Here is a 16,648-nt window from a genome sequence, read left to right on the forward strand (position 1 = left end):
TCATATCAGTCTTCTACATTTAAACCTATGCATCCGTTTCTGGTTTAAATAAGTTCTTAGTTGCATCCACACAAGCCACACAAATACTCAGGGGCTGCCTTGCAGTGAACACATTCATAACTACTGAGTAGTTGTAGTAGAGAGATGTTCGATCACATTCTGCAAAGTACAAAAGAAAAACACTGAAAACTTTTAGAAACGCTTGAGAAGATAAAGTGAGAAAGAGTGGGGGGAAAAAAAGCCAAAAAAAAAGTCAACTGCAACGTAACACCATGGATGGTGGTAACATTGACCTACCCCATCCCCCACTGCCCTATGCCCGTTGGGGGCTTGTGCACACAGTTAGGGGCCATGGAGCTCCACAGCACTAATCCCCTGTGATTTTGTGCTGGCTGGATACAGTGCTGTGGTAGGGCTTTAGCCTGCTTTGCCCCAACACTTTCAATCCTATTTCATTCATGCCTAGCCTATATTTCATTTCCACGCCAAGGGGTTCTAAAGCACTTCTTCAGGTGCTCATTATGGAAGCGGTTTCTCTGCAGAATCTTTTATGATAGCCAGGTGAGTATATCCATCTCCTTTATGACAGATTTAGGAACATCCCGTTCAACAAAAACCTACTAGTGTTTCAATGGAAACAAGAGTCTGCTCTAAGAGTCAAATAATATGCAGTCAATATTATTGCTTTTCAACAATTCAACATTATTGCTTTTCAAAGTTCATCTTAGTTGGATTAGTTATAAGTTATAAATTTATTGAACTTTAAGTACAAATTAAGTATAATTTAATGTTTTCCCCCCTTTTAAAATTTACTTTTGCAACACGCCAAATTGCCACTAAGCAGACAGCACACAGACAGATGGAACATTCCTCTAAGGTGTTAGTATTTTTACATGTTTTCTCCCATTTTGAGGATGCAGGCTAAAATAGATGTGGAAAAATACAGCAGCATGCAGGACAAGTGACCTGCAAATTCACAGCCAGATATTGATGGGGCTTACTTTTTCTGTGTTCCAACTTGAATTGTGAAAAAACAGAAAATATGGAATTCACCATCACGGCCATCTACAATCAGTGTGCATTGTTACGTGCTTTCATTAAATAACAATGTTTAAAATTCAGATCAGATAAATTTAAGGAGACTGGGGCCAAAGAACCAACTTTGAAGAGGATACCATCTGTTCTTCATACCATTTCTGCTAAGTAGTCTGCCTGATTGCAATTTAATTTGATGCATATACCCCAAAATGCATCTCAACCAAACATTAAATAATGAAGAACTATAGGGATGAGGGATTAAGGAATTTCTCATCACCACGGTTCATTTCACACCTCGACTTTTCAGCTACCTCAGTTTTTCTTCCCAAAGGGATGAACAGAGCAAAATAACAATAAACAAATAATAATAATTTTAAAAAAGGGGGGATTCAAAAAAGAAAAATAAATTACCTGAAAAAAAAAAAAAAAAGACTCTGAAATGCAAACATTTTTCCAACAGAAAATTTAAAAAAAAAAAAAAAAAAAAAAAAAAAAAAAAAAGCTTAAGGTCAAGTAGATGCATGTTAGCATTAGTAAATTTCAAATCCTTTTAATGCGTCACATGAATAACCCTGTATTTTTCCTTGACCTTTACATTTTAAAAGCTAGCCTAACTTAACTTCAAAGGAGCTGGCAATTGATCACATGCCTGTCCTCAAAAGTTAAAGAACTGCAACCAGGATATGTAAATTTGACACCCTATGTTAGCACTGATGTAGTAAAACCTGTTTTGCTGTGTTCTCTCTTTTTATTTTTTTTATTTTTTTTAAGGTTTATGTCCCGTGTATACATTTCTACATACAGTCTGCAGAACAGCAGCAAGGCGAGACTGAGATTTACAGCTGTGGTTAATTTCAACAGCATGCTGCCGCAACACGTTCAAGATATCAATATTCTGAAGGTGACGAGCCAGTGGGAGGGAAGGGAGATGCAAGAGGGAGGTGGAGGAAGACTAAGAGGCAGAGAGCAAGTGACTGAGCAGGAGAGTGAGAGGGTGTTTGTGTGTGTGTGTGTGTGGGAGAGAAAAAGAGAGAGAGAGAAACAGTAGTGATGATCGACGCCAGGCTGCCACCACTCTGTAGCAGTGAGTGGCTGCAACAAAAAAGCACAGAATAACATCCCTGACTCCCTGCTCTGCTTTTTTCTCTCTCTCCCTGCGTCTCAGCTAGCAGACGAGGGCTCCGCTCACAGCTCTGCAGAGGCTATGCTGAGACTGAGCCGGCGTCAGAAGCAGGATCTCTGGCTGCCATCAACAAGTTAGGGTTGGAGGACCACGGCAATGAAAGAAGCGCTTGATCTTCAATTAACGGTCTGAGCTGACACCATTGCGGAGGAAAGGAAACAAAAGGGTAAAAAAAAGAAAAAGAAGAAAAAGGGAGAGGGGGGGGTCTGATCACTGGAGTCGCTCTGGATGCAACTGATCAACTTAAAAAAAATAATTTTTTTCAAGGATTCGTGGGCTAGAAGAAAAAGACTCAACCTCTTCTATTAACCTGGATTTTAAAGCACTAACAAAATAAAAGGAATAAACATCTAGTCGGGACATGGAATTTCATATTTTGTTTGAATTGGGTGGGTTCAGAATTGCTTTATTTCCCAAGAGGCTGATTCCTTTTGTGCTTAATCAAAAGGGCTTTTTCCCTTTGGATTTTTCTTCCATCTGGTTGCTCCAAGAGTCTGCGGAAAAGGACAGTTGAATGCAGCCTCCGATGTGCACAAAAGAATGGGTAAGTTAGCCCCTTTATATGACAGGTCTGTACATGAATAGGGAATACAAGTAAGAATGAGGGAGGCTGAAGACTAAAAGCTCTTCTGCCTAGTCTATTTACTGCAATGGTCCTTCATGTTTCCTCCTTCAGACAGAAGAGTTGGGAAGACATACATTTTAAACATTTGTATCATCTAGAAGATCTCATAAGTGATGAAAAAAAAAAAAAAAAAAGACTTAAAAGATTTTTTTTAATTATTATTTTTTCCTGAACAGATAACAGATCTATGCTTTTTTTCCTCCCCTAGAAAAAAAAGCAGCATAGGGCACTTGATAAAAAAAATGAATGACAATATTAAGAAAGAAAATTATGCTCGAATGAATAGCACAAAATGTGGACCAAAACAGGCTTAATATAAACGGTAAGGGAGAGGAGAGGTGAAAAAAAAAAGTCTGCCTTATGTATGCAGCTGATCATTAGAAGCCTTGCTGAGAAAATGACATCTCCATTAAACCAAATCTCAAGGGTATCATGTTTACATACACTGTTAAAGTTGCCAATGTAAAATGCCTTAGCAGCTATATGTAAGGACAAGACAGAGCGTACACAAAAAAGCATAACTGCCAGCATGAATTAGTAATAAGTACTCTGCAGAGGTTAGCTTTCCCGCCCCACAGTTCATTTTCTTGTCTTTGAACCCACCCAGGTTTCCATTCAAGGTGGCCATTGGTGGGACCTGCACCAGCGGCTCTGTCTGTGATCAGCATGCTCCTAGCGTGCCTGCTGTCTCCTGCGTTGTGCACAACCTGCCCTCAAAAATGCCGCTGTGAGGACCTGCAGTTTTACTGCGACACCCAGGGGCTTAAGGCACCCCCAGATGGTGTGGACAAGGGAGCCCTGGGGCTGTCATTACGACACAATAGTATCACTGAGCTCAGCCCTGATCAATTCTATGGTTTCAGCCAGCTCACTTGGCTACATCTAGACCACAACCAGATTACCACAGTACAAGAGGATGCCTTTCAGGGGCTCTATAAACTGAAGGACCTCAATTTGAGCTCCAATCGTATCACCAAGTTGCCCAACACAACCTTCATCCACCTCATCAATCTTCAGATACTGGACCTGTCCTTCAATCAGATGACTGCTTTGGAGCCAGAACTGTTTCACGGACTGAGGAAGCTCCAGATACTACACCTCCGCTCTAATTTACTTCGCACCACACCTGTTCGGGCATTTTGGGACTGCCGTAGCCTGGAATATCTGGGCCTAAGCAGCAACCGTCTCCGAAGCCTGGCACGAAATGGATTTGCTGGGCTCATCAAGCTTAAAGAGCTCCACTTGGAGCACAATCAACTGACCAAGATAAACTTGGCCCATTTCCCTCGCCTTGTTGCCCTTCAATTTCTATACCTGCAATGGAATAAGATCAGCAACGTAACATGTGGCATGGAATGGATCTGGACCACGCTGGAAAAGCTGGACCTCACAGGAAATGAAATTCGTGTCCTGACCCCTGATGTGTTTCAAACGCTGCCAAATTTAAAAGTTTTGCTGCTGGATAACAACAAAGTGAGCAGCCTGGATCCCCAAGTCTTGGATATGTGGCAGTCTTTGGGTATGATTGGGCTGTCCAGCAACCTTTGGGAATGTACCAAAAGGATTTGCTCACTTGCCACTTGGCTAAGCACCTTTAAGGGAAGGTGGGAGCATTCCATCCTCTGCCACAGTCCTGAATATGCCCAAGGTGAGGAGATACTAGATGCCGTTTATGGATTCCAACTTTGTCAGAATTTTTCAGTACCAGTCGTTCAGACCATTAGTACAACAACAGACGCTACTACAGCTGCAGAGATCACAAGCTCCTTGTTTGGAATTATGCAGCCGACCCCCACACCGGACTATGCAGAGGATTTTGGGAGCTTTACCACAGTCACTACCACAACAATCACAACACAAACATCACGCACTGCTCAAGCTACTACTGCTCCATTGGAAGAGGCAGCTGTAACAGATGACTTTGCAACTGCAGACAACACTGTTATGACTCAAAGGGTTATCATGGGAACTATGGCCCTTCTTTTTTCATTCTTTTTCATCATTTTTGTTGTCTATATCTCACGGAAGTGCTGCCCTCCTACCCTGCGCCGGATACGCCACTGTTCGGCTATTCAGAACCGCAGACAGATGAGGACCCAGCAACGACAGCCTATGGCAGACCTAGCTACGCAGGTACCCTATAATGAGTATGAGCCCAGCCATGAAGAAGGGGCACTCGTGATCATCAACGGCTACGGGCAGTGCAAGTGTCAGCAGCTGCCTTACAAAGAGTGTGAAGTATGAACTCTTATTTATTCCTAGAGCATATGGTTTGTCATTTGACCATTTCAGATGATACAGGGTTTGATTTTTTTTTTTCCAGTTTATGTAAAAAGCATAATTTCTACAAGTGAGATTTGAGAATATCTGAGAATGCTACAATGGCAGAGGTTGGCCAGTTACGGGACGTTGTAGAGATAGTCACAAATTTATTTTTATATGAATGCAAGGTTGTTCATATCAGGCAGGGGCAATCATTTTAAAGAAGAAAATTGTAAACTGTGAGATCTGTCTCCACCACTGTCTCTATATTCTGCAGCACAGAGAAACTACTTTGCCAAGTGGCCCTCTGCTAACAGAATACATTAAGGGAAGATGTGATTTATGTATTTTCTTTTAAAAAGTAAATATTTGAAATGCTGTTTTTAACTACACCATAGGCAGTCCAAGCCAAACATTCAATCACTGGGGCAAATGAACAGAACCAATTATCAAAACATTTTGTTTTGTAGCTTTGTTTTGAGAGAACTATAATACATTAAAGGGCACTAAGACCAAACTCAAATTATGAATTATAACTGTAAAGTAAATGTCATTATTGTTATGTTATAAATAAAGAAATCATCTGTCACGGATAGAGGAATCCTGAAATTCTATTGAGTAATCACTTATGACATTACGCTTACCAAATCTGACATGGTTCCACAGTTTCCCACCAAGAATACATTTGGGTTGCCAACTCAAATAACAGAAAACAAAAAGAAGAGGGGCTGTATTTAGCAAGAATGAGATTTTGTTTTATTTCTAAAAATTTTGGATTTCCTCCAAAGAAACATTTCTGTGTGGAAATGCAACTGAAAGTGTGGACTGAGAATGGAGAATTTATGTTCAATTATATAAATTGGAAAAAATTACCTCTTTAATCAGACGTTACCACCGTAAATGCAAAGCTGTTTTGCAGCCGACTCAAGTTAATGGATGTTTGAGCTCCCACCCACGAGGGCTCAACACCACAAATAAATTCTCAATCTGTGGGACAGACTGAACAACTGTGATTAACTTCCAACACACTACACTGCTTAGAAAAAAAAAAACTCATGGATGTCAGCCTCACCCTAGACATGGAAAATGATCTACAAGGATCTGTACATGGATTCTCCATTTTCAACTGCCATACAAACTGTGACCATAATATTTCCAACAGCTTTAGGTGTTGATTACAATTAACTGATGAGCTATATTATACCAGGATCAATATACAGACAAGCTAGAGTGAGGGTAGCAAGTGACAAACTGTAACAAACAGCTCATATGCCAGACAGGAGCGCATTTTATTCTGAATACAAAACCCCAGTAGCCTGTGCTCTTTACTGCTTACACACTAATCAGTCCTGACAGGCTCAAGATTGAACCAATTAAAGCAAGGCAAAATTAACTTAATATTCTGTCACCCACACCAGTGATCTAGAAACATTTAGTCATGCTACCACTGAAAAATAATACACTATAGTAATCCTTGTGACCAAAAATCATGTGTGAATATTTTTTTAAGTTATTGTTCTTATTAGCGAAAAATGCATTTCAGGTCCTAGGTTAGCACTCGAACGTGTCAAGTTAAACTGCGGTCAATACCCTGAGAGCAAATGGAGATCCAGTGATAAGCAAACAGCAAGCCTGGGTCAGGACACATTTGTATGCAGCAGGGTGAGGATGTGCATTAGCATCAGACTAAAGCTGCTGCAGTAGCTTCGCACTTCTTTGTGTTCAATTTAGTAGTGGGGGTAGGGTGAAAGAGTGGGGCTGAGAGGAATAGATAGGACGATGAAGACCGAGTTTAACAATGGGGTTATGTCTTTTTCTTAAAATTTTCATCCTTATGGGCAAGTAAAAGTAGTACAGAATGAAATGACAGGATGACAGCACCTTAGGCATGAAATGTACACCGACCAGAGTAGCAGCAACTTCACAGCTAATCAAGTGTTGAGCAGTCCGATGTTGGAACACTGTAAAATTCAAGTACTCAGCGATTTTATGATATTCTTATCAATTCCTAGGACTAGTATTTAACTCGTGTTTACTAAAGTCTGCAATTAGTGATGACAAGATGCAGCACTTTTAAGTGAGACATCTGGTTTTGAACAATTAGGGTGCAGTTCATTGGCTGATGCCCCCTATAGGTAAGGAGGAAGTACCATTTGTGGCTTTGTCTTTATATTGAGCTTGTCAAAATTTGGCTTCACACTCAAATGAATGCTTGCGTGTCAACGTGTCTCAGCACATGCTCATAGGATGCCTAAAACAACTTAAGAAAGTGCTTTTGTAAACCAAAAATTGTTACACTTCATGTCTGAATTGAATGAAAGTATTGCATACACTGATCATATTTTTAAAAGTCAAGCACCTCCATTTTCTAATTTAATTTGTTTCCAGCTTAGCACTGCTTTAACTATTGCCCTTTTAATCTGTCTTGCATGTTCAAGAGTCAAAATTCAGTTGAATATTTCCTAATCTCATTCAGCAAACTTTATGGGGAGACTTCGTTTTTGATAAGACCAAGTATGGGGATGTATATGGAATTCCTATAAAGTTCTGTCAATCATTAGACATTTCACTGTTTAACACTACAGTTGTACCAAGTGACTGAAAATCCACAAATTTGTAGAAATATGCATCCCTTTGCACTCTGGCTCTTTGTAATCTGTTTTTGTTTCCTCTTGTCATCCTCTAGCCCTTGTTCCCACCCTGCCTAAAAAAAAAAAAAAAAAAATGGAAAATAGAAGAAAAAAAAGAAAAAAGCAGCACCAATCCCCTCTCTAACCCAACCTCTTTGTGCAAAATGAATGCTTTTCTCTTCCCATTTTCCTTTTGTATTGTAATATGTACAATTTCATATCTGTATAGTGGATAAGATGTGCCAAACTGAAGAAAAAAAAGAAAAAAAAAACATTGTCCCCTCAAAACATATATTTTTTAAATAAAATGATTATAATTTACAAGGTGTTTGCCAACTGATGGATTCTCACAACTTGGTTTGGTCTGTAATTGCACTTTAGTACAGTGTACAAATTGTGATACTGCAAAACTCTGAACATCAACAAAGTGAAATTCAACACTTGTTGACATTCAAGGAGGATATTGTTTAAATATTTATGATTTTAAAAATTAAATTTTTTTTTTGCTATGCGGATTCATGTTTATGGGTACATTCAAAAGTTAATTAACTTTTACTTTACCACAAGCTATAGGAAGCCAAGGCCATCTGTACAAATAGCTGTTTTTTGTTGTTGTTGTTTAATAGAAGAGCAAATAGTGAAAAATCTACAAACCAACACTGCAATGAATAACCAGTAATTAAGCTATTAAAGCATTTCCAGTCTTATGTAAGACTGAACTGTTGAGAATATTAACTGCACCAAATTCATGATTTTACATTGATACTGGTCCTATGTGATTAAATGCCCAAAATTAAATGACCGATATATAAGCACTGCAGTTACAGATAATGATCATCAGATAACACCAGCAACATCCAGCGCTGTGCATTTTTCTTGGATGTCAGAGCAAAAAACTAGAGATTAAACTTTGGGATTAGAAACTCTGACAATGTGATATTTACTTACATGGAGAAAATCAAAAGCACAAACTAAGACTTCACACTTGGTGTGGGCTAATAGATTGTGGGCAACATTAATGGCATGGGTGTTTCATTTTTCTTCGTTTTTACAAGTGACATTTAAAAACAGTACTACTGTCTTTGAGTCTAGTTTCAGATTCAACTTTCAGATGAAAGAAAAAAAAAGTAGTAGATATAATTCATCAATGCAAAAAAGTCTTAAGCTCCTACGTGCAAAATATAAAAGAGAAAAAAAACGATCAAAGTGAAACATTCACACAAGACACAGTAAAGCAATTTACATAAAAACAACTAAAACAACAGAAAAGACTGTTTTATTATTTCAGTGTCCATATTTTTTTTCTATAGTTGTATAACACTCCAGTAAATACAGTTATTGGCTATCTAACCTCTGGATTTTTGAGCCACTCTCTAAATCTCTGCTTGGTGCAAGTATTACTGCCACTGCAAACAATTCCAATATTGTTTTGATTTTAGACACAGACTGAGTACTTGAATCCAGACAACTTCCAGATTTTAGGATGATTAAACAGAGTACAAACTGAACTCTACCATGTTTGTTCTCACTCACTGACTGCTCTAAAACAGCTAACTGAAAACAGAATAATATCAAAATAAACATCTGACAGGTATTTGTTCAAGGAACTTTCCATAATTTACACATTTCTAATCATATTTTTAGTGCGCACTTGTGTTATATTATGTAGAAATTATAAAAGCACAGAAACTGGTTAAGCCATTTTCTTCATGTAACTATTTCATCTGAGGATTGAAACAACCATCAAAAAACCCCAAAAAACTCTAACCTATGATCTTACATTTGTCAGAAGTTTCAGATAATGAATAACTACAAGAGCCACTTCAATTTTACCTGCTCTTTTCTGATGAGGTCTACAAAAAGCAAGCTTCCGTAATTAACCTGGAGGGTGTACCCGAGTGAGGAAGGCACAAAACTGAAGAGTCTGACAGCACGGACTTCGGCAGTGTGGTTCAAGGACTCAGAACCCATGTATGTTTCAGGTACTCATTATGAGACCTCCAATGAATCTAGAAAATGCTTACTAGGAGGGACACATTGATCAGGACTCTCATCAGCATATAACACCTAATGTATCTATTGCTTAAATTTAAAGCCATTCTCCAAGGATATCACTGGTGAGTCGTAGCACAAACAATTGAGAATTACAAACCAATAGACATGCTTGAATATTTAGCCTAATAAATTAAAATCCAATTCAAACTTAGAACAGCACTTTTATTCACACTATGGCCGCCATGTTACCATATTACAAAATTCCCCAGACCCAGCAAGTCTGCCACTGCTGTCTCATAACCAGAGAGAAATGGTCTAATATCCGGCCTGCTTTAAGTAAACCGCAAAAATTCCAACTCCAGCCTAATCAAACCAGGTTTTCTACAAAACAAACACCAACACGCTTACACCACTTAAACCATCTGGTACTTAACTGAGGGATAAGCTTTGTTTTCTGAAAGGTACCTAAGCCCTTAGTTTTAAAGCTATAACTTTTTCTGTATGCAATATACATGTTCTTCGCAGTCTGTTTAGGTTTTAGATTCAACTATAGTTCCAAGATACAGGCACTCAAAGACAATGGCCTTACCTGGCTAATAACTGGATTCCACATTCTCAGTTAAATCCATTTTAAGATGTGCCACTTCGGCTCTGAGGCAGCCACCTCTCTACGTAGACGGACACCAATCCTTCTCAATCTCAACAGTAAAGGAATATTAGTGTTGTATTTGAAAGTGTTTGAAACTTAGAAAAAGGTAAGAAATGAAGGCTTCTTAGTTTGATCTTGTCACTTAACAGTGTATTCACAGCTAGAGTTGTAACTCTGTGTAAAAAAAATGCAATACTGGAAGAAAACATTTAAACTGATGTACATTCATTGAAAATGTTATGGTGCTAAATATGAGTCTACCTTAAGGACAACTACCATCAGAAGGACCATCTGCATGCTTAAGCTGTTGCTTCAGTATTTTTCAGTATATTACACTTATAAATTTTTCCTCAGCTCTCAAGTGACAAAGAAAGGGACATGGAAAAAGGTAAAAAGTTGACACAGAAATTTGTAATGTGAATTAATACAAATATATTAATATAGAGACAAATCTTGCCACAGCTGCCAGCAAATTATTTAAAACAAGCCGTCTAATGCAGTTCACAATACACCCTTTTTTTAAACAGGGTGTATCTCATTTACCTGACAGCAAAGCTAATCAAAAAGCCTGGAATTCACCAGCAAAAGATCACCCCATCAATGAAATGTAGCCTGAAGGGCTTTTACTGACAGACCAGTGTTTTATGGAGGCTGTAAATATAGAACAGCCTTTGGGACTCTAAATCTTTCCCCTGTTACATTGTGTGGAGTGCAATTTGTTTTAATTATTCATTGAGATGAGATTACAAATAGATAAATTGAAATGCTTTCACACAAGTGTTTCAAAGACACAAAAAACAAACAAAAAATAAATAAATAAAATAAAAATAAAAAACCCTGTCACTCTCCCACCCCAATATTTTGGTAAAACAGTTTATAATAATCACAACCTCTGGGTCCAATATCAAACACAATTTCTGTTTGTTTCTTTGTTTTTTGGTTGGTTTGTGTTTTAAATATGTCCAAACAAAATCCTCATGTAAAATGTCACTCAATATCCACATTAGTGTTGTGAACTTGTTATTAACACACACACACACACACCCACACACACACACACACCCACACACACACACACACACCCCCTATAAGGGTACCGGGTAAGGCGGGTACATGGCACAAGATACAAACCTAAAAAGTATTTAAAATGACAGGCACGCACAGTGCAAGAATAAAACAAAATTCATTTTAGATGCCCAAGGCAAGAAAACAGCAAGACTTAAGGAAAGAGTGAGGCACTAAGAAAAGAGGGCACAAGCAGGAAGACTGAAACTGCACAAGAAAGTGAAACAGAACTCAGCAAGGAGAAGGCAGAGTGTGGGAAGAGAGCTACACCAAAAACCACAAGCAAGGAGGACAAGTTGGGTTCCACTGCATTGGCCAGGTATGTCTTTTTTGCCTAAGGTGAAAATGATAATATATCCTATCCAGTTGAATAAATTTAAATGTCAGTAGCTGTGTATGTCAAAACAAGCAAGCGTCACTCTCCAATGTGAAATGAAACCCTGACAGATGCTGAGAACAAGGGATGCATTATTAATAAAAAGTGGCAGAAACAGTTACACTCGACACGTGCCATGCCAAACTGTCATGACAATATGGAATAATTGAGGTCATACTATGTGGCAGTGCTGGGGCGACATTACCCCCACCCACCTTTCCACTTCACTGGCTGAGTAGACAAGCTCTAGTCTTGTTAAATGATCATCATTAGCATTGCCCTTACAATTTCTACTCTGGGAACACGAAAAAAGAAAGACACTTGGACATATCCAAGTGATTCATCCGCATAATGTGCTTGATAAATTTAGACATCTGTAGCTAGTGCATCCCAACTTTTCTATTCACTTAGTTCCATAGAATATATAGCTCAAATTTATAAAAGACAATACAACATAATATAATACAACTTGCATACAACTTGTATAAAGTGCCTGCTGTATACAAGATAAACAAATATTAAATTGTGTTCAAATCAGCTCATAATTTCAACTGCTCCTCGAATAACTCTCATGGTTGAACAAACAAATGAAACAAGCAATACATCACCTGCTGCGAATGTGTATAAAAGGCACAGTTTGAAAAGCTCAAAAACAGACCTAAACAGAACATTAAAAAAATGCTTATCAAAAAACTTTAATATAAACCAAGCTGGCTTTGAAACAAAATGTAAGACACACAAAAAAACCCTGTGCTTTCTAGACAACATACCAATTGTCATTATCTATCCAGCCCTTTTCCATATAAAAATGATCAAGATAGATTTTTAAGAGGGTATTCAAAGTACTCTTTTTTTAAAAAAAAAATAAAAATTATCGCTTTAATATATTGTTGCAGCATGCCGCAGCCAGATCATTTGTATATTACTACTGGGGGTTGTACAACTTGTAATATGCCTAATTAAACAAACCTACACAAAACTTAATGAAAAAGATTAACAAAAGCATTTTTGTTTCATGGCCTAAGGGATGAGGAACACACTAGCACATAAATGCAAGCAAGTTTGATTCTTGGCCACTGCTGTTAGCACATTTTAAGCTCAAAGCAACCCAAGTCGTACAACATAAAGTATAGTACAACAACCCTACACTGAACAATTAATTATACTCCAAGTTAAATCCTTTCAACAAAACCTAAGATTCAATGCTTGAGTTTTACTATAAGATACTAGGAAATCTTTGAGTCAGAAGGAGTGCAGGAAAAATAGAGAAGGGGGGGTAAACAAGTTGTAGCTAGAGGGTATGAAGAAACATAAGGGATGGGAATGAATGAGTTAGGAGTCTTTCCAACACCATGAGCTGTGAGTGTAAACCCATATGCTGTAATGGCTACATACCGTTTAATGACTTTCACTGCTTCATCTGCATTCAAAATTATCTACAGTTAAAAATCAAGGACATCATGTAGCAAGGTTGTGCCAAGCATAGGCCTACACTGATGTCTTTCAGAGAGGCTTTTTCTTGCCTAAACCACATATATTATTATCTCTCTGTCTTGGAATAATTTGACACATCCTCAAACAAGTGTGGTTTGTTTAGATGCTTAAGATTCATAACAAACATCTACCACAGCTTTAAAGGCACCATTCTTAGAGGCTAAACTACACCATTAAAGCACACTGTGGACAATGACACATTATGCTTCTCATCTGTTGTTTTCATTTGGCCAAATGAGTGGTCATACACCCATCATGTCCACTTATCATCACCATGCTGATGAGTGGTGTTTCTCTGTAAATCTAACATCTCAAGTCATACAGGGTAACATGACTGGCATGGATGAGTCCAGTGAAGTGGAAAAGTCATTTTGAAGCAAATCAGAGATGCTTCACGAGTGTCTTGAACCTTAAAATAAACTGAACACACAGACAGACAGACAGAGAGAAAAACATTTTCCTTTTGAAGGATAAAAATCAACAGCTTTTGCAATTAAGGCATCTTTTTTTTTTTTAATATTAGATACTTCCCCAAAGGCAAGTGAACTCTAAAAAAAGGTTGTGCTCTTGGTCTTTATATGTCCACTGAATCCTTAAAATTCTACACAGATGTCACAGGCATGGCATGCAGGGCCAAGGCCAGGAATAAATATTACTTTTGGTTACAGACAGAATAGTAATTTTAGCATTTAATAAATCAGCAGGCTCAGTTCTGACATCCAGCAGTGGTGGGTGGACTGCTGGCAGGGCACGCAAAATTTCAAAATCCCTGTTTTATTTCCTATTAAACATTAAAGTATAATATTGTAACGGAAACAAAACATTAATCAAAAAATTGAAACACAAATTACAACATTGTATTAAAATGACAATCATCAACTCAAATACTTGGTTCTGATTGAACAGAAATTTCTATGAACTTGTAAGAACTGTGTAGAACATGAATCAGTCTGTGTCAGATCCTGAATTTGAAATTTCCACTGAAGTCACAGGTAAGAGGCAAGTGGAACCAAGATCGAGGCCATTTGCTTTTTGAAGTTTGCAAAGACTGCCAAATTGTGCCAGTGGTAGCTCACTCTTTGCAACATAGTACGCTGTTCTAAACTGATTTTTCAGGTTTATTTTTAGTATGTTATTTGCAATTGGTGTTTGTTCTGGGAAAGATATTGCAGACTGAGCAATAATGCATTTCTCATGGGTTCTAATGGGGGCCTTTCTTAAAATTACTGGTCCCAACAACAAAGGCGCTTGTCGACTCAGAAATTGAGGGAAAACCAACAACACACCCGGCAGAACATTATGTTATTTACACGGGTGCACATAAGTGGTCCGCATGTGCGCATTCGCTGTCAAAATAAAAGACGCGCACCAGATAAGAAATTGCAACACGCGTTTGCATCCATATAAAATGCACTGTTTTTGTCCGCTAGAGTGGGATTTTCACGGCATATTCTGCACCAAATCTTTGTGCGTTCATCATTTGTTTGAAGCCAGCTCACCTCCTGCAACCACTTTTCTGAGAATATGCGCTTCTTTTGCGGTTTGGACTCCTGACATTTCTTTGGAGGTGGAGGAACACCAAAGTAATTGCTTAAAGGAGCTTGCTTCTTCGACATGTTTAAGAGTTCTAAACAAATGTCTGTCCTCCTCCAGAAAATCCTATGTACACAAACACGCGTTGCAACTTCTTATCTTGTGCGCGTTTTTTATTTTGACAGCGAATGCGCACCTGCGGACCACTTATGTGCACCCCTGGTTATTATTTAGCTCATCATGTTGCAGCCACAGAAATTCGTTTGTCCATGAAACCATAAAGCTGCACTTTCTTTTTGCCTCATAGTCTGATTTGTCATAACTTTTCCGTTTTGTGGTAAGCTTTTCTTTGGCTGTCCCTTCTTCACCCTGACCTGTCTTATTTGGCTCAGCAGAACTAAAATATATATCCTGCTGCTTTTACACATGCACTCACATAACGCTCAGCGATTCTCTGCGCGATCAACCTCTCGCATGTTTAAGCTTGCTGCGGGAGATTTCACTTGTCATGTTTGCATAGTAAGCTAACGATTGATAAGACGATGTCAGAAGAATTGGTGCGCAAATTATCGTCACTCACCAATCAGTGCTGTCGCTCTCTATACACAGTTCGCGCGATTGCAAAGTGAAAGCAAAAAAACAAGCGCAAATTCAAACGCGATTTCAATATGTCACATATTGACAGTGGCTCACCAATGCCAATGACGTAATTACCCAGCTACATTTCCGAAAGAATGCAAAAGCATTGACATATTTTTCCTTCCTTTGACAGCCCAACGGGCAGGGCAGAGATAGATTTTGGTAGCCCGACTGGAAAAATCGCTAGCCCCGGGACATCGGGCTAGCGATTTTGCGAGCCCTGTGCTGGTAATGGCTGAAGAAAAAAAAAAAAAAAAAAAAAAAAAAAAAAAAAAAAAAAAAAAAAAATCAACTAGCAACTAAAGCAGCTACCAATGAGAGCACAGGATACAGTAGATTGACATGACAAGGTAGTAAATATATTAGGGGGTCACCAAGGCAACTGGAGCTTGGAATGTCCACTAATGACCAACCATCAGTGACCAAGAAATGACCATCAAGCAAATAGTTTCCTGTGTGGACTGGGCTTAATTGTCTCTAGCTTGGTCATTATGCTCTGCAGTATTTAGTATTGTAATTTTTCTCATCCTTTCAATATGTGTATACACTTTCCTGGTTCTTAAGTCTTTTCTTCCCGCTGAATTTCAGAAACAAAATAACTATTCACACTAGAATCCGTTATTAGCCACAGCCGAATCCGATCAGGTTGATACACCTGTCTAATCAAGTGTTCTCCTGTACCAACCCATTCTGCTTGTTCTGTATTTTTATTTTTCCCCCTCCATCACATTTATTCTGTTTTAAGTGACTGATGGGAATGAAGGCCATGTAACTAGTACTTTAGTTTAAAAAGCTGTTCACCACAAGAAGAAATATTGAGTAAGACCACGTTTCGCAATTTAGTTTATATATTGAGTACTATACTTTATGACATTAAGCAAGGTCAAGGATTAGCTATGTAATCACTTACATAACTTAATTAATTGTCACTGACAGTTATGTGTTGGTATTGATGTGCCTGCAAGTGGAACCGATTATGTAAAGACTCACATATTACACTCACATAAAGTCAAATGTTAAGAGTTTAACTCAATCCATGCTAGAATGAATTGTGTTTGCAGTCCGTTGCACAACCTTTGACCTTAGAAAATTGTTCTGCCTACAATAAAGAAGATAAGAGGAGATAACATGACAAGAAAACAAAACTGAAAAGAGACTT

The 16,648-nt window shown here is 38.3% G+C and overlaps 2 protein-coding genes and 1 long non-coding RNA gene across 4 annotated transcripts in view; 1 reads left to right on the forward strand and 2 right to left on the reverse strand.

The window, feature by feature from the left end:
• The window catches only part of ctnna1 (catenin (cadherin-associated protein), alpha 1), a 71,658-nt gene that overhangs the window by 37,357 nt on the left and 17,653 nt on the right, over window positions 1-16,648 (reverse strand). The gene's annotated exons all lie outside the window — the stretch shown is intronic.
• Window positions 1,959-13,762, forward strand: lrrtm2 (leucine rich repeat transmembrane neuronal 2). The gene is made up of 2 exons (XM_085175588.1): window positions 1,959-2,765; window positions 3,454-13,762. The coding sequence occupies exons 1-2, from the start codon at window positions 2,762-2,764 to the stop codon at window positions 5,088-5,090; spliced, it is 1,641 nt and encodes a 546-aa protein (XP_085031714.1). The 5' UTR covers window positions 1,959-2,761; the 3' UTR covers window positions 5,091-13,762.
• Window positions 12,692-16,644, reverse strand: LOC146524365 (uncharacterized). Its single transcript, XR_014876555.1, has 2 exons — window positions 16,145-16,644; window positions 12,692-15,224 (listed from the first exon to the last, which is right to left on the reverse strand). It is a non-coding gene; the product is annotated as an uncharacterized LOC146524365 (long non-coding RNA).

Source organism: Neolamprologus multifasciatus, chromosome 2 (assembly GCF_963576455.1).
Source record: "Neolamprologus multifasciatus chromosome 2, fNeoMul1.2, whole genome shotgun sequence".
Taxonomy (NCBI): Eukaryota; Metazoa; Chordata; class Actinopteri; order Cichliformes; family Cichlidae; genus Neolamprologus; species Neolamprologus multifasciatus.